Below are 22,639 nucleotides of genomic sequence, written 5' to 3'. Positions count from 1 at the left end.
TCTGAAGGCCTGTCTATCGAATGCTATCATTGATACCCAAGTAAGCTGTAATCAATTCACAGTCTCTCCATGCTCTTCCATCATTCGTTTCACATTTTTTTACCATTTCGAACATTGGTGACATCTGTCAGTTGAAGTGTGTTTAAGACTAGTAACATTGTCACACTTGGCACTTGATACTACCACGCAGGTGACAAAGATTTGCATAGTAGAGAAATAAGTGTTGATTGGCAGTTGCTTGACACGGTTCTTGTTTCTCGAGAAACTTGTAGGACTGTGTCCCCGCCGCAAAGTCCCTCTGTACCTTTGCATGCAAAGTTCTTTTTATCATTCTTTTTACACCCTTTCTTCTGGTTATTAAGTCAAAGACTATGTTACTGTAGGAAAGTGGATTATAGCACCTCAAAGGAGTGGTTTTATTATACATTGGCCCGAAAAAACCTTTTTTTTCTCTGCATGCAAAACACACCATTGGAATTAAAGTACAATGTACAACACCCCATTCGAATTATGTGTGGGGAATAAAGTATTACTGAACTAAAAGCTCAAGACTGAATTTAGTTACTCAGAACAAAACTCTGAATAGCTAGGACGTCTGGCCATCCTCGTCTCTCGCCTAAGAAACTTGCACCCTTTGTTGCCATTTTTGTCAGCTGGTTTCCCCTAAACAATCACCAAAGATGATGTGAGGAAGTGGCAACAATCTGATACCCCACAAAAGGACAGCAACAATATTATGTCCTGTCTGACAACGAAATATAAACAGTCTAGTTAGAGCTAATGAGGGGTGTGATCAGGGCCGATAAGGACCTTTTCTGATTGACATTAGATATTTTGTCCCTTTTCTTTGTTGCTGTCTGACACCATATGTCGTGACAAGTGTCCAAGGGTCCTCATCGCATCCTGTTATCTTAGGGCTCCATTAGAGATGATAGAATCTTGTTGCTCATATTACAGTTAAGGGTCCACTCTGGAGTTTGGACCCTTATGGCCTTTTGGGTGGTCCTATTCTGACATGGGTAACCACAAAAAGATCGAAAGATGTCCTTGTCTTTGCTGGAGGGCCTTTCTTGGTCTCGACATTATTGCTGTTTTGGTAAATGTTTCAATGCTTTACATAGTGTCTCAATTCAGAAAAGTCCAGATTGGTCACTTTGTAAAATTATAAAATGACGAAATGTTCTTTGATTTTTAGATGTAGTAGAGAAGAGAATTTCAATTCAATTCAAATGGAACCTGTGAACAGAGGTGTTGAGCCTTTAAATTCTTCTTTTGAGGAAAAGGGACTCTCGTAATCGGCCACTGCTTCTGTTTTCTTTGCATTATGCTTAGAAATGTTTTGCATGGACTTCTTGAAAAATGCAAACCAAGAAATGTATTGACTGTGTAATTTTCTTGCCTTTCTCAAAAATGCAACCTTTCCTTGAAGAAAAAAACAATTGTGCCTATCATGCCTATAGTTGGTGCTATCAAACTTGCTTTTCTGTTCATCATGACAAAAACATATCATCACGCAAGTTGCAAACGTGTCATGCATAATAAATGACGGCTGATCATGGAACCTCAGATAACAAGCCCAAGATAAAAAAACTCTGATATTCGCTGTTATGTGACTTGGTGGTCTAATCAACAGAGTTTGCGACTGTAAGTGGCATAATCAGGCCCTTAGGGAGCCCTGTAATACACCATCACCGCTTTATAGTCCCATTCTCAATACCTGATATGACAAAGCCATGCCCTGGGGGTGTAATACCTTTAAATACTGCTTAATTATGAATTATCATGATGACATTATCACTGCTGGGAGCCCTGCTTCTTATCAAGAATGGCTGATGACAATGCAAACAACTAAAATGGTTGAAATTAATCCTGATGAAAAGAATTGTCTGATTTGTCCATTTTCCATGAACAAGTTTAAGAATCCCACTCAATTTTAGGAAGTAGAATTTAACCACAACACCTTCATTTCCATCATGAGTGCTTCTTGGTGTGAAGGCAATTTTATCTTGAGTTGAGTCGTGCTCGACTTTTAAATTTTTAAAAAGGGACTGTATGTTAGAATAGAAGAAGCAGGAATAAATATGGTTTATTTTCCCAGCAACAAAATTCCCTTGGACCAAAACACCAATCGTTCAGATATATATTTTTCCCTTTAAGAACATCCCCTCCTGATAATTTGTGGTCTGCACAGTTTCTTTTGACAGGCTGCAATAAGTGTGATAGAGAATGAACCATAACTGAATTACTCACAGGTATCAGCTTCAATAAAGTCATTATTCCAACAGCGCATTATCAAGCTGTTGTTAATTCGCATTACCACTTGCCACCAAATCAAATCATTCAAACTTGGTCCGACAATAATCTAAAATGTCCCTTTGCAATGTTAAAGGTGTACTTGGACTTTCCAACACCTCATCTGTCTATTATACATAGTTTATGAAGTGGGAAGCCCATTGCTCATTAACAGGCAACCTAATAGTCATTCCTTAATAAAAGCTGCCAATTTAGCTGCCCCAAGGTAACATCATGTCCAAATGTTTTTACCTTATACTAACACTGTTTTCTATCATGTACTCTATGAAATCAACCAGTCTGACATAGTCCTCCATTTATAGGATTTTTATCAAATTTTGTTGAATAAATGATAGAGTTGATGTGATCCAGGCATGGCACCTCTCTTGTTTCGGGTAGAGTTGGGAACCAACCTTGCACAGCATTTTGCCTCAAGGCGCACTTAAAACTAAGGGATTACTGGGGTTGCAGTGCACCACTAGCAATTTGTGGTATCTACTTCATTGTCACTGTGATAATTTTACCTCAATTCATGCTTTTTCATGGTCATGGGGGCTGCGATAGTGCTGTAATAGTAGCTTCCGCCTTGTGAACAGGAGGTGGTGGGTTCGACTATTGGCCAAGTCACTGCTGGGTTCCCCTGGTCAGGTTTAACGTTGTCATGGCTAATTTCTGCGGCCCCGAAACCTCTCTGTTACGAACAGAATGATAATGATTTCAAAAGGCTTTGAGTAAGGTACTAATCAATACTTTGATCATTCAGAACTAGAGAAAAACCACAAGTATTGCAATCGTTCATTGATTCTGGTCAAATTCGTTATTATCCTACCGATTTCTTTGAATAGGTAACAAGTACAACCTCGGCAGCAGATGGAACATATCAACCCCTTTGAAGTTAAAATTTCATTCTGTCACAAGTGGAACAACATGGGGTATTAACAATTATGATAGGTCAACAGAAAAGCTCTGAAAGGTGCCACATTGGCTGTGGCAATTGCATTTTAATTCAAGGGACCTGCTCACCGGCACCGAATTTTTGATATAGTGCTGCAATCAGCTTATTAAATTTACTCTAATTAAGTTTGAAACATGCTGTCAATATTTCTGGTGAATGAAAATTGATGATGATTGATACCTCGGTACTAAAAAGAGATTGTATGCTTGTCAGTGTGAGACAGAAATAAATGAACCTGCGTTTCTTTTGGCATTATTGTCTGCGGCACCATTCATGGCTTGATAAAGACTTGCTACACACACTCTAATACCATTCATCTCTCTCTCAGATTATAAATTTACATTTCCTAGAGTGTGTCAATTAATTTGTTGATCCCTGCGACATTGTCCCGTAATACGTTATGAGGAAACGGGTCTAAAGCGAGTTTTCTCGTATTCTTTCATTTGAAACCTGAATCTTTATGTTCGACTCTTTCATCAATCATGCATGTAGACATTCTTTACAAATATGAAATTGGAAAGGTCATTAACCAAATGCGTCAATTAATGAACGGTAGTTTATAACTTTCATTCACGTCTCCGATGAATAAAACACCGCAAACACTCCACAATGAAATTCAGAAACAATACCTAACAACTATTGTGTCTTTTGGATGGTAACTACTTTAACCATAATGTTTTTTTTCATAGCATAAAGATTAAACCACCTTTCATCTGTGATAAATAAATCTTACGTTATTGTTTGGCTTGCCAAGAATCAGCAGTTGGTGTGTTGTCTAAATCTTTTTTTATTTCATCATGTAAGTTTTCAATATATTCTGAGTATGGTAAACTTAACTTAAACAATAAAGACAATCATCCAACTCCTTCAACGATCATGTCCCAACTGATTTTCTACCACACGCAAATGTCCTACGAGTGATCAGCAACATTGTGTTTATAAGAGTTTTCCCATGAAATCTTACTTCCTTAAGAAGAGTAATTATCATTGTCCAACCAATACACCACTTCATTTGCAATTAACTATGGGGCATTGTCAACAGACTTTCTATCTCATTGCTATCAAAAATCTCATGCAGTTCCTGTTTTCTTTCCATCAGATACATTTCCAGCCGTTCTAGATCTGTTTAATTAACATCATGATTGCCAGGTAATTGTTTGGAATAATATTTGTTCTACTTTGGCAGGCACTGAGCATCACATTAAAAGTTTTGCCATTTTACAGGGCTGTGATCTACTGCAGTAGCCAGTAGGTACTGGTCAAAACAACCACACTTTTCAAATTGGATCATAATGATAAATGCTTTAATCTTATGTGTCGTCCAGTTGCTGATGTATACTTTGAGATAACTGTCATTTTTCAGTAGTCAAACAACAAACCCCAAAAATAATAACAATCACTAAAAGCCCTAAAGCGTTATTGGCAAGTTGTGACCAAGAGACAGAAATCGTTTCATACCGTTTTGCATGATTTTAAAAAGGATACATAATTGTCCAAATTCAAATGTCTTGCAAGTTTTCCCTACTACACTGCAAAGCAGCAAGCTCAGTAACTGGACATTTTGTGTAAATGAAGATGGACACAGCATTCAATTAAAACACCTTATCTAACACAAATAGGGCAAATGTTGACAGATACGTGAACACCAAACCCAATAATGCCACAGTTAGACTAACAGCTCTATCAGATCATGGGCCCTCAGGGGAAATGGCCATAATTCACAGCCATGGGCTATTTCAAATTGTGTGGTCTGAGAAGATTACAGTCACATTTGAAGTTATACATAAAAGAGAAAGGTTGTTGGTGGGGTGGGCAACTGAAAAGCCATAAAGAGACTCCAAATTTTGAAAATATATACATTCAGCCACAACCAGATTTTGAGATGTATCGTTGAATATGCCTCATTTTCATGTTTTGTTCCCAGGTTTGTCCACTAAACTATGCCAAGGATTTGTCGTTGACAAGCCAGCTGATAATTTTTGAGCAAGACATTAACATTTAGATACGAAAATAACACAAGAGACGCCTGAAAACAAGTGCAGTGCAGTTTCTGACAGGTTATGACACTCATGCCAACAAAATCCATTTTGAGACTGAAAGTACAAAGGAAGTCATTAAATTCCAAGTCCACGGGGCCGTTGCTTGATTTTAGAGCAGGGCTTAGGCAGCGGAGTGTGGACAACCTGGGTGATACATCAACCAGGATGACAGCCAACTACGATCAAATCTCTCCCCGGGCACGGTGCTATCGTCTTCATTAGTTCTCTATTATGGCGGCGAGTTTATCTTGTTCATACGTCATTACTCAAGAGTGAAGAGCATTAATGTTGTTATTAACATGGTAGCGATCTTGTAAAATACCTGATGGAGATATAAGTGTCTCCTGGTGATGTTATGTCAACCAGATATCTGCGGCTAGTTGTTGATGAAGTGTTCCACCATTTCACAAGATCTGGTATGTGAGCTGTAAATTCTCGTTTTCAAATACTTTTCAAGTGAAGAACAATAAATGCATGTAATGCAAATAACACTAAGTAATATTCAGTGTTCAATGATCAATCACCAACAGTAGAAAGTATAAATTTCATGCCATAGTTAAAATCTTGGTGAAATAGTATAAATATTTGTTAGAATTCCTTGGGATGAAATAAGTTAGAAAATGAATGCCTTTTGCTGATCTGAAAAAGAAAAAGGTTTAAAAATGGCATCTCTTCATTATCGGAAATCTTTCAAAATCAAAAATGCACAATGTCAGGTGATGATAAATAGCATGGAACACGGTTCGCAAGATGACCGTCTGCCCACCGCAGATAAACACGTCCACTCAGTGTAATCACATCCATCATCAGAACCTATTTCACCCTTCAACAACTCCTGCCAAGAAAAATTCTCCAAGTGATCGTTACAGTTCAAAAATTCTCCTGATCATGTTTTCTCATCATGTCCACGTTTTATAGAAAACCAATAGAGTTGATGCCGAACAGTGTATGTGGTGCTACGTTTGCTTGCAATGTGGACCTAAGATGATGAAAAGGTTCAGCTCCTGTGAACAAGGGAACTTGACCCCAGGGAGGTGTTAGCAAGTGTACCAACACAAACGGCATGAATACCAAATAATTAATCTCTCCGAGGATCTAGTCCATGAAATGTGCAAGTCTTTATCTGGCCGGAGTTGATGAATAAGATGCATCATGGGATGGGGGCAGTAGAGCAGGAAGCCTAGAACAGGAAAATATTTCGTCCTCCTGTTATGCTTGTCAACTGAAAAATTGTACTATCTATCTTGCAAATAAGGGGAAGCAGATTGTATCTTTGGTAACAAGAGTGGCCCAAACTTTTAGGCATTTGCTAACAAAGAACATGACCTGTCCCCTCGCCGAAATGTCAGCATTTGTGTTTAGTTAGGATGGATAACATGGTTGTGAGCATGCAAATGCCCACCTTTTGCACCTTTTTACCAAAGGCATTAGGATGTCTATAAACTTTAGCAATAATAAATAATGGACTTGTTTTCTATTTTCAGGGCTACACACCCCTTCATATGGCTGCATTGCATGGGCATGAAGAGCTGATTGAACTATTAGTTCAAAGCTATAATGCTAATGTAAACATCCGTGACTACAGTGGGAAGAAGCCCAAGCACTACCTGAAGATAAGCGCACAGGCGCACACCCAACGTAAGCGTGCCAACTCTTTCTCATCCATAATGCACATTAACCTTGAGTGCCCAAAACCTCCACACCCTCTTGTGACGAAACACTCCTCGTGCCATGAAGGACTCAGTAAACAGTGCCTGGAGCCTGGTTCCTCCCGGTCACTAGAAATTCGGCATGTAGGTCTGCAGCAGGGTCGTCGTTCGTTCAATGAGGGCCTGAATCGGTTTAACTTGGAGCCGGGCAGTTCAAGGTCCCTGGAGATAAAACATGTTGACTATCGGGGCCTGTGCGCTTCTAACCCTGACTTTTCCGATATTTAGGTTCAAACTGAGAGACACTTACATGTATGTTATAGACTCTCTATGTGTTGCCTATGACATGGCGGGTCGGGAATGTATCACTGTCATCAAATTGTGCAATATTTGTCTTGAAATTATCTGATAATCTCAAAGACATGTTTTTTTCAGGAAAAAAACATTAGGGACAGTACACATTACTTGAATTACAGTACCAAATGCACTGTTCAACTTTTCCTCTCAGGTTTTGCGAAATATTTTAAAAGGTTGATTTATACACTTGTATTTCAGGCACCCCAACTTATTTGAGTGGGTCGACCACTACTTTTTTGTTTGACACTAGTAGTAAGATTTTATCATTACCTCTCATCAGTAATTTTTGAAAACCTTTTTGTGGATTAGTAACAGATAGTTGAACATGGTCCCGGTAAAACTTGCATTGTGAATGTAACCATCTTACAATTTGTGTGTTGCCCTGTCCCATTCTTTTTCAACTTTAACCATAAATTAATCAGCTCAGTAGACTGAACTCTAAATGGATTAATGATTCGCTCTCTGTTTCTCACTCTCCAAACTCCTTCACTATATAATCAGGGTCGGGTTTACATAGGCTCGTCACATGTCACTTGTCACTAGCACGTTTGTTAATTTACGTAAAAAACATGACAAAAAATGCCATGTAGCCTGCTCTTTGGAAATGACTTGTTCTTAAAGCGACAATTTGCAAGTGACAAGGTAAACTCCATGTAAACCCACCCTTTTGGGAGTCTTTGACTCCATGTGTCTCGCTTTCAGTTATCGTATATAGATGGGTACCAGTTGATGCACCTGGCGTAGTCCAGTTAGTAGTGTGAAATATATCAGTGGAGAGAATGGCAGTTGGTGTAGAAATCTCAGAACTGTGCCTGTTCTCGGTCTAATATGTGTCTTACCAAGAATAAATAAGGCTTTATTTTTTCTTTGCCTTATGGATGTGAACTTAGTGTGCCTTAACAACAGGTACATAGCCTGTGCTTTTTATCAGCGATGATTTTCTACGTAAAACTGCCAAATCATGGATCATCTTAATTTTTGCGCCAACAAATTTAGAGAAAATAAATTGTTCACAATTTATGTTTTGTGGTTACTGCGATTTCTTCCAATTTTTCGAATCAAGAAATGTCATTTCCTGATGTTTTGCGAGTCTGTGAAAATAAAATGTTTGCAAAAATTTGGTGGTTCATGAAATTATTCTACTGCATATTCTAATATGTATTCAGGCAGCTATAGTTGCCGATGTACATTTATTGCAGAGCACCTATTTATCAATTGTATTATCAATTGCATGAGACGTGTGTTTCAGATACTCTGATGAAATTGTTGTTTACGCAGCATTTGTTAAATAGTTGTGGTCCGTATCCATAACAAGTAGTATATTCATGCTACGAGTCAAAATAAAGCTGAACTTTAAGAAAAATTTCTTATTTTTATTAGTTGTCAAAGTAAAAGCAGCAGCGACTATAGATGCCGTCCATGTAGTCAATGCTGTGTACGAGACTAGTGTTTAACTTCTTGATTGGTAAGATGGCCAAGGATTTCTGGATGTTGGGAATTGGGGCTAGATCTGCTCTTGATTATAAGGTCTCCCGATAGATATTTATTTGGAAATCATGTCGAGTATTATGAGCCTATTTTAAGTACAGGTATGAATACTCCGCTCTCTTAAAATTGTACTGAAATGATTGCATTTTGACTAGGAACATTTTGTGATGAGTATACTAATTCTAATTGCTGCAATAAAGCTCTGATATTCGTTTAAATTATGGGCTTACTACACATTTTGCATTACGCATACTTATACATTTTGATCTTTTGGCTCATCTATCGCTCTATCCCTACCATTGTGTAGTCAACCCTAGTTGGCCCTGCTCATACCTTTTCATCACAAAGCTTTGGTCTTGTATGTGGTATCTTATTGGTAAACTATTGGGAGATCTTATTTTCTAAGGTAATGCCTCATAATTTTAGGTGTCCTTGATTTCCTGTTGTAGACTGTAGGTGTTAACTTCATTTTTAGTTTAACCCTTGAGATTCTCCTGCTGTTGGTTTTTTTTTGGTTGATACTGTTACACTAAAGGTGGTGTGACTGAATGTATAATTTTAGTACAGTGCAGGAATAAATGTAGTTGGTGATTGGAGATCTAAAGGGTTAAGCATTTGGGTGTTTGTTTATTTTGTGTGAATGCTTATTGTGAGGATTAATGATGAATTGCTATTTTCGAAGATAAGTGGAGGAAATTACCATCTCAAACTACATTGAACTTGAAGCCACTTAATATCACATATATTAAAAGAGTTTGGTGTGTCTTTGTTTCTCTAGATATAAGAATCTCGTTTCAAGAGGAAGGTACATATATAGCAACTAAAATTTCTATTTGCCGCCTTTAAGGCCAAAACTAATATGAAAGTAAGCTTCTGCTGCTGCAATAGCAATTAATTTGTACATAAGGTTATCAAACTATCTTTCTAATATCCAGTAGTGTCATAAATAACGTCCTTTAGCTTCAAGTGCAACATTTATGTGATTTGTTTGTTCATATACATGCACGTGCTTTTGCACTACAACATTACAAGAAGTCGCAGCAAAAATGTTGCACAGGATTGGGGGTCTTTCTTATGACTCCAACTAGGTTGAAACAAAATTTTGGTTGAACCTTCAGTTTATAAATCTAGCTGTACATGTATATATAAGTGCTTCTATATTTATACTTCGACGAGTCAATTCATTGTTATATTTGCCATAGATCAGCTGTGGTATATATCTTCAATTTATTTAGTGTCGAATCCTTCTACAGTTTTTGATCATTCATGAAATCAGATGTGATTGGTCTTTTGGTTTGGGATTTTATTTGGCATGCTTGGTCTCAGGATTTTTGGTTTTCTTGTTTGAATTCTTTTTACGTTTCCATTGGTTCTCTAATTGAGTGAATAGATAAAACATGAGTCATTGCCATAACAGAACCTAAATGTATCATCGAAAATGATGATTCCTGGTAAAACAGTGCAGAGATACATGAAACCCTCAGTTCAGTGCAACATTGGTCAATACCTTTCAAAGGTATGTTTTTCTGCTGTAAAGAGATAGGCAGTCTTTGTGTCAGTGAAGAGATAGGAGGAATCGGGACAGCCATGGTGTAATGGATATAGGCCACGGAGGATTCAACAAGACATCCCATCCGAAATGAACTATAAATTTGGCAGAATTTCTCTTTTCTGCCTTGCAATGGACCAAAGAATTTTCAGATTAACCTTGGACCAAGCGCTTCACCCAACTTGGAATCCAGTCCCTTGATTGTTTCTGTCCTTGGAGAGAGGCAGAGTATAAACTAAGTTTTAGGCATGCCAGTGTTGTGTGGTATTCTACTCTGGTGTTGTTAGACATTTTCTTTTTGTTAGGCTATATAAAAAGTAGGTGGTGATAATTCCCTCACCCTCCCCAATGTACAGTAGAAGCATAAATTGTCCTTAAGTTCGGTGCAGTTCGGTTTTGCTCACAGAGTTGGCCTATTTTTCATATCCTTGGAGGATATCCTTCAAAAAATTAAATATCTGCTGGCCGACCTAAGCATTTGAAGAAAAAACAATAATCACCAACTTACTTTCTAATGTAGCCTTACCTGTATTCTTAGTGATTTGGTTTAACTTGTCATTTTGTTTAAGGGTGTTTGATGTGTGTTAACGTTTCTTTCCAGTATCATGTATGAATGTTGTTCTGCCATTTTATTTCATCCATGTAGCCTATTATGCATGTTCTCTTTAACTTAGACATTGTGTCAGAGTAGCATTTTTAACTTACCATACTAATCCAGTTGAAGAGTGCCGAAACGTTTCTTCACCTTCTTTAACAAAGTTTTATCTTTGTTAAAGAAAGATTAGAATCATTTCTTATCAAGAATTAAAAAAAAAAATATTTGTCATGATAATGGCACACTTACATCTGTGACCTTAAGACGAAATGAGTTATGAAAACTACAGCTGTTTTGATAATGAAGTGAGTTAACATTTATTTTTAACTTTATTTTCCAGCACATAAATAGCAAAGGTACATAAAACTCTGTACAGAAGGATGTTTTTGACACAAGTTGACATTAATAGAAGACACCTTATTGACACATGTATCAATGCATTATGCATTTTTGTAGATTCAAAATTTAGACTTAAGTTTTTTACATCTATACACCGATCGCTTTGTTTTGATAATTTTATAGTGTATTATACACCAGAATTTCTTAAGTAGGCAAAACGTTCAGTAGACAAATTAACACCTTCACATAAATCGGACGCTTATCTACGTCATGTTTTATGACTTTGGCGAATGGAACTTTTTGCTCATACAAAGTTGGCATCAAATTCAATAGCAACCTGAAAGCTTCCCACTTTGCTGTATTGGATGTTCAAATCATTTTCACTCTTAAAAAATGATGATCAGCTGAGCAATAGATTAATATGAATTTCATTGGCTGTGGTAAAGCTGTCAAACGCTAGTGAGTTATATTACTGACAACAATATAAAGGTAAAGTTATTTGCATAAATTCTCATTTTGTTTTAGAAGAAAGCTTTAATTAAAAAAACAATTTACTTCACTCTAATATCCTGTCGTGCATTAGCATGTCGCAATCATGGTTAAAGTTAATGATATCTCGATATCTCATCATCAATGGATAACAATCTCATGACCTTTAGGACAAAAGTCAATCAGTATTTTGCTAGCCTATAATAACACTTATATCCCCTTTATCAAGAGCGCTTGTCAACTAAACCCATTAGGCTAGGCAGTGGTAATTCTGCGTTAAATGTGACTTTTATTGGGCAAACTTTGGGAAAGTTATTTGCAAACCAAATATTGAGGCATAGTGGCTGGAGCTTACCGTTGTTCATGGATATTCGTTTGAAGACTTAAAATAGGCAGAATTCTGAACCTTTGCATTGGCTTACCCAAAACATAGTAAAACTTAACTTGCCTTGTATTGTTTGGAACTAAATTCTTGGTATGAATTTTTATAAAGTGTGTCTCTGTCGTAGTTCTGATGGAAAATATTAGTACAGTGGGGCGACTAATTTTACACTCTGCACAAATGAAGCACTCTGTCAATTTCATTATGTCATGAGAAAAAAAAGTCCTCCGAGAAGGAAACATGTGTCCAATTTGTAATCCCATTGCTAAATATCAATGTACTCGAACAACAGTTCATTCAAAAGCATTCCTAAACTAATAGAAATAAATTGCTCTGCCATTGCTTGCAATTGAAAATATTCAATCGAAGACTCGCTGGTGGGTCCATGTTACAAGGAAAATATAAATACACAAGCTCAATTCAAACTGTGCTTTTCAAAACCACAAGCAAAACAAATACCGGGTACTTTATTCAGTGCGAGCTTTTATTGGGAAAAAGTCATAATGCTGCTTGAAATGATGTTGCTCATGCTGATTCTTTCAATGCTACAAGCACAATGGGACGTTTCGACTTTACTCAAAGTGATCTTTTCAATTTAAATGAAGGCAGAACACAACTTCACTGTGTTCAAACTGTGTCATTTAGTATGAAGTAAAACATAAAATCTCATTTAAAGTGTGTTTTTCCGACTGCTGTGCTTGGATTCAAACATTACAAGTTGATTAGTTCCTACTGATTTCTATTCAAATTTGCAATTTATATTGATCACTAATAAATTTGAACAAATATTTTCATGTTCGTTTAAATGCTCTGGGCAAACTGCCCTGCTTTCGTGACTGTTTCACCGACTGTTCCATAGTATTCACAATGTATTGAGATGATATTTTCATTGCACTCTGTAAAACATGAGATAAATGATTGGATGTTTGGTACATTTGAGTAAGTGCTTCCTAATACAGTACTCAAAAAAGCAGTGTGATTTATAACAGTTACTCTGTGATTTTATCAGTTGTTGGGTGTTTTATATATTTGGCCATTAATGTACAGTACAGAAACGTTATTAAAGATTCTGCTTATAAAGCATGAACTATTTCTTCTCATTTGCAGCATTTCTGGTCATAGAAAAACTCATTAGTTTCTTTAAGAATATAATATAAATTGTAAATGACAGCATATTAATTTATCATAATCGCCAACATTCCTTTTCATGTGTGTAGATGTTCGAGGCAATTCACGTTGTAAGTAGCGGTGGTGTGACAGAGGGTGCAAAGTATTGTTATGAGAGCATGTCTTCTGTATGTCCTCAGATAGTTGCATCAAAGGTTGATAATGTATTCACGTAAAACTTTGCTGGATTTGGGTTCAGTCCTGACTAATGTGTGGCTAAAACAACTCAATGTGACCATACATGAAAAAGGTACTGATTTATGTAATCCTTTGAATATCTCGGCATGAGTGCCTACGCTATGGCAGGCTAAAGATCCCACTTACAGACAGTGGGTAAAAGTATAAAACCCACAGCAATCGGGACTATAGTACGGTTTGAAGCAGTAAGACACACTGCATTCCCGGCAATGGCATTACTGCCTAAAGAGCAAACCCAGATAAAAGAAAGAAGTTATAAAAGTCTTCAGCAGAAATTAATTTCATTAGGTGCTGATGGACCTGACCTTTTATGTGACTCTTGAGGGACTGTTCATGTGTGGAATGCCTATCTGTGTGCAGCACTCTCATCACATTTGTGGCTGGTGTCTGTTTAACAAATCACAATCAAATCTCCAGTGAATATTGCTAAACTTGAGTAAAAGAATATTACTCAACTTGGTGAAGTTGTACTGTATGATGACAAGTTACCCAAATCGTCATTCTTTTGTTTAGAAATCTAAGCCTTGTTTGCACTGCATGGCTTTTAGCAAATCAGAGGACATGATCACTATTTATGTTGCATTTTCATATCATGTTTCATAGGTGATGAATTGTGGCGATTGTAGTAAAAACAAAAGGAGGAAAAAGTACAAAGCACCCAGTATAATTCCTACACCTTATTTGAGAAGAAAATAAATTGTTGCATGGCTTTCTGTCTTTTGTATGCATATGTAAATATTATCTACAGGTGCAATGCTTATTCTAATTGGGAATGTGAAAATAAAGAATATGTAAATGTTAGAGTGAAAATTAAAATGGTTTAACCTTATATTGTTTCATGTGAGTCTACCAATGTTGCCAAGTCTTGTGGTATGTCACATACCTGAATCCACAGTAATAGCAATATTGAAATCTATTTGAAATGAAGTGAGGAATTATTACTTACGTTCAACTGCAAAATTTTTCATGTTGGTGCAACATGAAGGATGAATCACTGTGTTGTAAAGTCTACTAACCACATTGCTTTAGCATCTTTCTCTAGAAAAAGTTAAGACGCACATAGATGTATTGATAATCAAGACATTACCATGGATTTCAAATATGGACGAGCATGTTTGAGTCCCTGTTGACTTATTGTGTTGCTTTTCACTTCTTTACAGAATGCACGTTGGCAAATACCATACTAAATATTGTACATAATTTTTCATCAAATGCTGTTTTTTTGTTTTGTTCACTCGTCCTGAAAATGTGTTGGTTGAGGCATTTATGCATAGTGTGTGATTACGAAAAATTCGCCATGTTGGACATCAGTTGTGTAGATCAGTTAATGGTACCAGTAGGCTTAATTTTATTTTCTAATGTATTGGTGACTATGGATTTGGATTTTCAACTTCTTGTGAAGCTTTTAACCAAACTCTCAAAGCAGAGGTACAACACTTGCAATAGACCACCAATATACAAAGACAATAATAAAGAAAAACCTTGAGGCTTTCACACGTTTTCTTTGTTTTCAGACCTGCTTCAACCTGCTAAGAAACCAGAAATGTTGGGTAAGTTTTCAGATACAAAATCATCAAGTTTATTGGGATCGACTTGTTAATGTATTGGGCCTTTCTTCTTGCCGCTTTGGTGCAAATACCGAAAGACTTGAACTAAAATGATACAAGCCAGTAGTGCTTGCTCATCATCATTACAAGTTTGACTATTCAAGGTTGTTTCTCCTTCACGGCCTAAGTGACGAGGGTAATTTTCGTCTTCATGCGGAGTTAACTATAGGCATATTGGGCTGTTTTATTTACATGTAGTTTTAGAAGGACTCGTCATTCCTGTGGCAAAACCAAAGACTCCTACAACACCAGGGGCGAAGACGCCCACGAAATTAGTTCCAAAACTAATTTCAAGGCGGGGCAGTAGTGTAAGTCAAAGTGCACAATTTGGCCCTTGCTTCAGCTTCATCGACACTCATTAAGAACTTTGAACATTGGTTTGAATTGAATATCAAAGAAAAAACTACATATTCTCTAAGTAATGACTTATTTACTTGATTACCTAATCAACATTTAAAAAGAATTTCTGCAATAAAAGTTCTCAATGAGTTGCCATTGTTGTCTGTTGCAGATCCTGGTATCTAATGTAACCCATGTTACCCTTTCCCATCCTGGCTGTGTACAGATGGAGATATGTATGGCATTAGTATTAATACAGTCTCAATCTCTATTTGTTGGATCAAATTGTAAATTAAATGCTTTTTCAGATGATGTTGATACTAATGCTAACGTGAAGAGTAATTCTGGCAAACCTCAGGGTATCAGTTCCCTCTTGATTCCTCTCAATAATAATATCCGTGCAAGCTTTCGCCGCTCCAAGACCGCAGTCGCTCGTGCTAAGAGCCCTCCTAGATCACCAAACCTTTTCAGAAGAGCATCTGTAAGTATTGCTTATCCTTGTATTTTCTGTGTACAGAAGGTTTTCCAGCTTGCTGTGGAACACCTAGATATTGTGTGATAATGGCATGGCTTGTTATGAGGTGATGTGGAATATGTTGCCTTACCAGGGTAGGAGGGGTATGCCGTTTTGGTGAAATAAGGCTCTGGTGTGTTTTCCAACTTTTCACATGCATAGTACTTCAGCCATAAGTGTACTCCAGTTTGGTTGCTGATGGCAGGCATTGATGCATCTTCAGCCTAAATAAGCAGCCTGTAACCAATAATGTCTTCATGCTTACAATATATTGGACATCCCCATTTCAAAAGTAGTCATCATTTGGTTGAATGTATTCCAAATTGACATGATGATTAATTAGAATCTTATATCTAATTACTTGAATCAATTATGATTTATCATTCGACAACTGACTCGTCTTTGACATGTAATTGATGTGACAGGTCTAGTAATTGGCAGGAGATATCGATGTAATGATGTTGTTTAAAGCAATATATTATCTCATGACATCAAATTTACTGCTGAAGGTAATCTTGTCAAATTATTGGAGTAAAAGTAGAATTGAATGTTAGATTAATTTAAAACATGATGAAGATACATGGTACTGACTAATTTGAGACGAAGGCATCACAACGTCTGAGCACTGAATAAGATGCTGACAATGATGTTGATGATGTTGTATCTGAAGAGTTTTCAAATTTTCTCAGATAGAAGCCCAATTCTTCAAAACCTCTTCTTGAGTTACTTCAGAATAAATCAGTTTATAGACTGACTACAAGTTACTGAATTACTGACAACATAATAAAACAAAATTTTGACCGCTGATCAGTCTTGACAAATAACATGTATTGTGTTGTGCCTAGTCGTAGGGATGTCCCTAAGACACATAATTATGATGAGCACTTATCATTTCAGCAATATAATGAATAAATATTTCACGACAAAGCTTTTGGTCGCATTCAATTATTCCTTTTAACTCGTTTATTCCATCTAATTTATATTGTATTGTCCTTGCGTTGTCAAAACATTCAATAACTACATCTATCAATGATAGGAAATGATGCGGAAGTCTTGTCTATCGTATTGTTATCTCTCATAATTAGACAAGAATTGGATTCAAACACATGACAGGAGAGATGACTTTCTGATAATTAAAGATCACTTAATGAATTTAGTGATGGAGCATTAATGCTCAACGAATTGATGTTCTAATCGAATGATGCCACGATGAAGTCTGGTGGCTCGATACAGTTTCGTTCACTCGACATGATTTCTTTATCATGAATGTGAGGCTTTATTGTCATGGTTGGGCAAAGTAAGGGATTTTCCTGGGGTCCTCGCTATGACATGTGGTGCATCAAGCAGGTGGCATAGCCTTCTGCAAAATGGCATAGAATCGGGTGGTCCCTTAGAATCTTGCTTTGCGAAAATCATTAAAATGTATTGATGTGGAAGACTAGCCAGAACTTGAATCCTGCATGACCAGAGAAGGCATCTAGTCAGTTGGCTGTTAAGGTATACATATACTGTTTCATCATGACTTTTCCCCCTATTCATGTTATGTGTGTCATTCATTTCCCCCTGAAGATTGTCTTAGGACTCAATAATGTTCACATCTTCAGTGATATCAGTGCGGCTGAATGAACCCGAGACTATTCATGTGTGAAACATGAATTAAAATCTGGCACCGTGATCTAATTTTTCGTTACATTGCATAATCGGAGGGGTAATTAAAAAATGCAATGGCAATTGATGTGCGATAGTGAAATAAGTGCAATGAATCAGATTGATTGGTACTTTTAAGGAGAAGATTGTCATTTAGTTTCAAATGTACATGAATTTAAATAACATGCAAGTTGCAATGAAAAAACACACCATGACAATAGCATGTTCATACAATATACATAGGTATATTCATTCAGATGTGTTTGAAGTACAAGTAAGTTGAAATGAATAAAGTCACAATACAGTCATGTACACTACGTTTGACACTTGCAAACTGTTAATGCAACATACACATTCAAATACGTTTCAATCAAGTACAGGTTTGAATGAAAAATCTCGCTAGGTTATTTAAATGTGTTCAATGTACATGTATGATCTAGTTTAAATGAAAATACTCACTAAGCTTGACAATTGCAGGCATTACCTGCAACATATTTACACATGAGCACAAGGGAGTTACCTATGAATATTAAGGTAGGATGCTTGTTCATGGTGTCTTTCTTGGTAATATTTCTTCTCCTTCGATCATTGGACATTCTTCAGATCATCCTTCGCATGTTCCAACACATTGTAAACCCTGTTGTTGATGTCGTTGCATCTGTTCCCAACACATAATACAGAATTTAAAACACGTGTAAAAAGCAATAATGATGTTTTAGCTCTGTTCTTACCATGATGCACTCTCTCGTGATAGGATTTTTATTCCGTGTGGCTACTTTCATGATTAGGTTGACAATACAATCGTTTCTTGACCATTTTGTGGGGCATTCTGGACTTCGCAGAAATATTACGTCTTCTCTTATTGGGTACACCTACCATGATGCCTTTCTAAAAACAAACCAAACTTCTGTCCTGCATTATTCTATTAAATTTTTAGTTTTTTGCTCCTGCATACATAACCTAACTGTTTCACCAGCTTCCAATACCTTAAAAAAATGAAAGTAACAGAGGAAAATATTCCAGTTTGCAGTACTATGTGTTGTGAACTATGAAACCTGTTATTTCTATTCTGTCAATCAAACTATGTAATAAAATAAATCTATCCTATCGTGTCTCTCTTCTCTCTCTCTCTCTTGTATACTGGTATGTTGGTGTATACTACTCTTAGTTACCTGTTTGACTATTTTGCACTCAGATGAGAATAAACAATATGCAGCCTCCATCTATGCGTGCATCTATGAGACAGGTTTGTCATGTTTTGAAATCGTCAGCCCCCCCCCCACCCTTCCATCTTCATCCCATATCCATTAGGACGCATAACCATGTGTTTGTGTCGAATCTTTACCTGTGTGTAAAAAAACATCCGCGGTGCAAGTGTAAGACATCATACATGTAGTTTCCACTCTCATGGTTCAAGTGTAGTTCTCATCAAACCTTCCACCTTATTTCAAGTTTAGATCATCATAGTTTTCACCTTATTGTCCTATAATAAATCAAAATTAGTTTTCACTTCTTCGGGTAAGGTGAAAGTGTGAATGTCTATGCAAGAAAGTAAAATTAGGTCTTTAAATTTTGTTTGTCATCCTTCAGCCAGAAATTGTTCAAATGTAACATCTCGTATTGGCTTGTAAGAATTTGCATTTAGGTGCTCTTTATTTAGAACTTATGCACAACTTTTCCAGATTTTTCAGTACCCCCTCCCCTTGTGAGCTGACGTCTAGACCCCCTCCTGAGGAAAAAAGGTTGTCAGTCAATCCAGCTGATATCATCCTGCTTCATTATAAGACAAGGAAACTTGATATGTACAAATGTATTTTTTAAACTTTCGAAATTCCTTTCGGTGTGTACTAAATGAACGACCCTGTTCACCTGTGGAGGTGAACCACTTTCAAGACTTCTCAACGGAATGTACTGTAAATTAAACATGTTCGTCATGTCTTTACAGGAGAAAAGTTTAAATTCCAACAAGCAATCGAAGAAGAAGTTAGAGAAGCAAAGACCTGTCAGGTTGGATTTTTGAATATTGCTACCACATTCTACAGATCCAGTCTGATTTACTAGCAGTAGAGTTTTGATAAGCCTAAACATCATCTGTAAAAATGTTTAAGGTTTATCTTTTGGCAAAACAAAAACCTGCAAGCTGCTTCGTTAATGATTGCTCAGTATAACTTACGACTAGATTTGGTGTGATGGGTCACATTTCAAACCGTATTTTTTCGTGGTTTGATAAAGTTCTTCTTTCTGTCTTCCAGTGAACAGCCGGCAATTGCAAAGGTCAACTCGGATCCGGATTTGAAGAAGAGCTTTTTTATATAGAACAAATGCGCCTTGCCACTCACAGGAAAGATAATATCCTTAACTCGTGTAACTAACTACAAACTATTATCATTGTAATCAAAAGTAATATGCATTTATTGTACACGTATTCTAGTTACGTCATCTGGGCTCGCTTTGTGGTTCATATTATTGCAGAGACAGTGTTGTTAGGACCAATTTATCACTGACTATAAGATTGATTAAACCTTCTCCTGATATTTTTGTGTAAACAACCTGGTTTAAGTCCATGCAGAACATTACATTACGTCCACCTACGAAGTTCATTGGCGAAAAATTTGGTCGGCCGTGTACCAAATATAAATTCGAAGAGGATGTTTCTAAAATTGAACGAAAAGAAGTTTCTTCATTTGTAAGCTTTGATTTTTGCCAGAATTATTATCCATGTAAGAAATATGTATATATCTGTAAGATATTTGATATTTGATATACTACAAGTATAATAAAAAGTTTAAAAAACAATGTTATTTTTACAATTCCTGGAAAAATACTACGGATTAAAAAACCGTTGAAGGATCACAAGTTTGGGTGCGTGGAGTGCGATCACCGTCTTTACTGGCTGTGAGAACAAAGATAGCTTATCACCTCACTGTTCCCCCATTCCGACTCTGTCTTTGTATCGGGCAATCTCGCCGCATGCGCATCAAGCGAATGCCCCCGGTATCAGAACAGGATGATTGATGGGTAAACTGGTTTCCAGGAAAAAGGCAGGACTCGCACATGTATTTTCCACTACAATTTATACATTGTTTGCTTGCTCTGAGCTTGGCTTCCGTGTATTTTTTTGGCCGCGTTTAAATATACACTTCGGCCCTCCCTTGCCGAGACGCTGCCTGGTCCATCCTCAAAATCGAGGCGATGATGTGACCATGACACTACATGTAGGTACATCGCAAAACAAGCACTTATGAATGTTCCGTGAACGCGTGGAAGCAGGGAAAAATGCATTGCTTTCGATAGGTCTATATTAAATAGGATGCTCTGCCTATTAATGAACATGTTAAAGAACTGCTAATGAAATCCTAGGTAATGGGAAATCCAGTAGTTAAAGAACGTGCTCGCAGTCCTGGTGACTCCATAAAATGTTGATTAACTGGCATCGTCTTCTTTTGCCGAGATAAGGACACACGACGAACAAATAACGTTTGATTCGTAATTTTCTCGTGCCCGCGAACACTGATCTGTAGTCGCGATACATTGGTGATTGCAACGTTTCCATTTCCGCTTGTTTCTGCTCGATTTGGCGCACAAATCCCTTAAAATAACAACACGAAGGCGCTGTGTCCGATGTGCTGTGACGTGGACGATTCGGATACATTTCTGTCGAAAGTGCCTCCGGGGTATGACGAGTAGCTTGTGATTTTTATCGGTTGGACTCATGGTGGTTATGTAGAGATATATCTGAGCCGTTCGACGCGAAACATGGGAAGGCGTTTTCTGGGGCCACACCTTCACGTTCTTGAGAATAAGTACTAAAGTCCAGTTTCGCTATGAACATTTTACTTGGACCCGTGACAATTCCTTATACTTCTAGCGAGGCTGAACTGTATATATCAAAAAATGTCTGCTTTCTCGAGAACATTATCGTACCAGAAAGTGATTGAGCGGTATGAGGTGCAACTAAAAACGTTACATCGTTTGCAAAACGGTCGAAATTGATGCCTGCTGACTCGTGTCTTGGCGAAGTAGCATCTTAGCTTCGCATTGTTTGATTCCAAGAGTCCCTGCATTCTATTGAGACGCACCCTCTTCCACGGCGATTGCCGCCAGCTATGAAAGCAACCACTCAGCTGCCCAATGATCCAGAAGTTCATTTTGGCGGCAAAATCGCTAGAACAAGACAAACACTTGTAATTCCGGGCAGAACAACCGCTTTACATGCACAGTGGCGTTAAAAGTCACATTTGAATGCTAACGAAAACTTGTCAAACAAAGCGAAAACGATCGACTACAAGCTCGCCAGCGCGTGAAGATTGGCTATCGAAATAATTTATAGGAGCGAGTGCTCGCTGAAGTGTGGGAAAGGTTCAGGCGACAGTACGAGTCGTGTCGGCTGGGGCTTTGGCGGGATGACGAAAGCATAGGGTAGAGTCAAGTAGCTTATAAGGGCGAATACTTTGTCATTCTTGAATGAAGGGCGACGGAAGTGACGTAAGCCTGCTGCAGGACTTGTGCTGCTAGACTGAGCGACGACTAATTTTCAGTGCTTCCTTGTGCGTTGTGCCCGGAACAAATAAAACCGCGTTCAGCAGTCATTGCGATGAAATTTACCGACCTTTATAGAGGAACGAGGCCAAAGACTACACACGTGGGTTGCTTCTGATCTGTGATAGATAGATAGTTTGAGAAAATATTGTCTGCCATTTTGTTATCACCCTATTTTGCAGAAGATTGAGGAAAAAAACAACATCCTGATTTTAAACCCGGTTTCGCTTGCTTATGTATCAGGCCACTTTCCGGCCAAAGCACCGAACTTCATCTCGTGGTGTTCGCCAAGATCACATTCATCTCTTGGGATTTTCGAAAAGACTAAAAAACACCAATCTGGCCATGTCATTTATCACACCAGCGGTCATGATTTTCCACGCCGTGACTGAGAGCTGTTTGTCTGGTCATCCGGAAGCGTGTTTCACGCTTTTTAAACAAACTTGGCCATTCGGTATCAAGATGTAATTGAACTGGGAGCATGTCTTTCTGGC

The 22,639-nt window shown here is 37.5% G+C and overlaps 1 protein-coding gene across 8 annotated transcripts; it reads left to right on the top strand.

Annotated features, from left to right (window-relative positions):
• The first annotated feature begins 6,774 nt into the window (after positions 1-6,774).
• LOC135495367 (uncharacterized) lies at positions 6,775-20,402 on the top strand. 8 transcript variants are annotated; one of them, XM_064783891.1, is made up of 9 exons: positions 6,788-6,924; positions 8,673-8,757; positions 13,352-13,372; positions 15,014-15,049; positions 15,754-15,926; positions 18,084-18,140; positions 18,802-18,852; positions 19,552-19,613; positions 19,859-20,402. In XM_064783891.1, exons 2-9 carry the CDS (start codon positions 8,721-8,723, stop codon positions 19,920-19,922), a joined length of 501 nt encoding a protein of 166 aa, XP_064639961.1. In that variant the 5' UTR covers positions 6,788-6,924; positions 8,673-8,720; the 3' UTR covers positions 19,923-20,402. The 8 variants fall into 8 exon arrangements, with proteins under 8 accessions (XP_064639956.1, XP_064639955.1, XP_064639957.1 ...); XM_064783886.1 differs by lacking the exon at positions 8,673-8,757 and having other exon boundaries at positions 6,775-6,924; XM_064783885.1 differs by lacking the exons at positions 8,673-8,757; positions 13,352-13,372 and adding an exon at positions 9,559-9,585 and having other exon boundaries at positions 6,775-6,924.
• The last annotated feature ends 2,237 nt before the right edge of the window (positions 20,403-22,639 follow it).

The sequence above is a fragment of the Lineus longissimus genome, chromosome 11, assembly GCF_910592395.1.
Source record: "Lineus longissimus chromosome 11, tnLinLong1.2, whole genome shotgun sequence".
Lineage (NCBI taxonomy): Eukaryota > Metazoa > Nemertea > Pilidiophora > Heteronemertea > Lineidae > Lineus > Lineus longissimus.
This window is presented reverse-complemented; position numbering and strand designations above follow the sequence as displayed.

Excerpts from the sequence above, each read along its gene's own strand:
- LOC135495367 (XM_064783885.1), top strand. The coding sequence starts at position 6,789 with ATGGCTGCATTGCATGGGCATGAAGAGCTGATTGAACTATTAGTTCAA. Across the intron at positions 9,586-15,013 it reads AATCTCGTTTCAAGAGGAAG|ACCTGCTTCAACCTGCTAAG; the intron begins GTACATATATAG and ends CTTTGTTTTCAG. Across the intron at positions 15,050-15,753 it reads TAAGAAACCAGAAATGTTGG|ATGATGTTGATACTAATGCT; the intron begins GTAAGTTTTCAG and ends ATGCTTTTTCAG.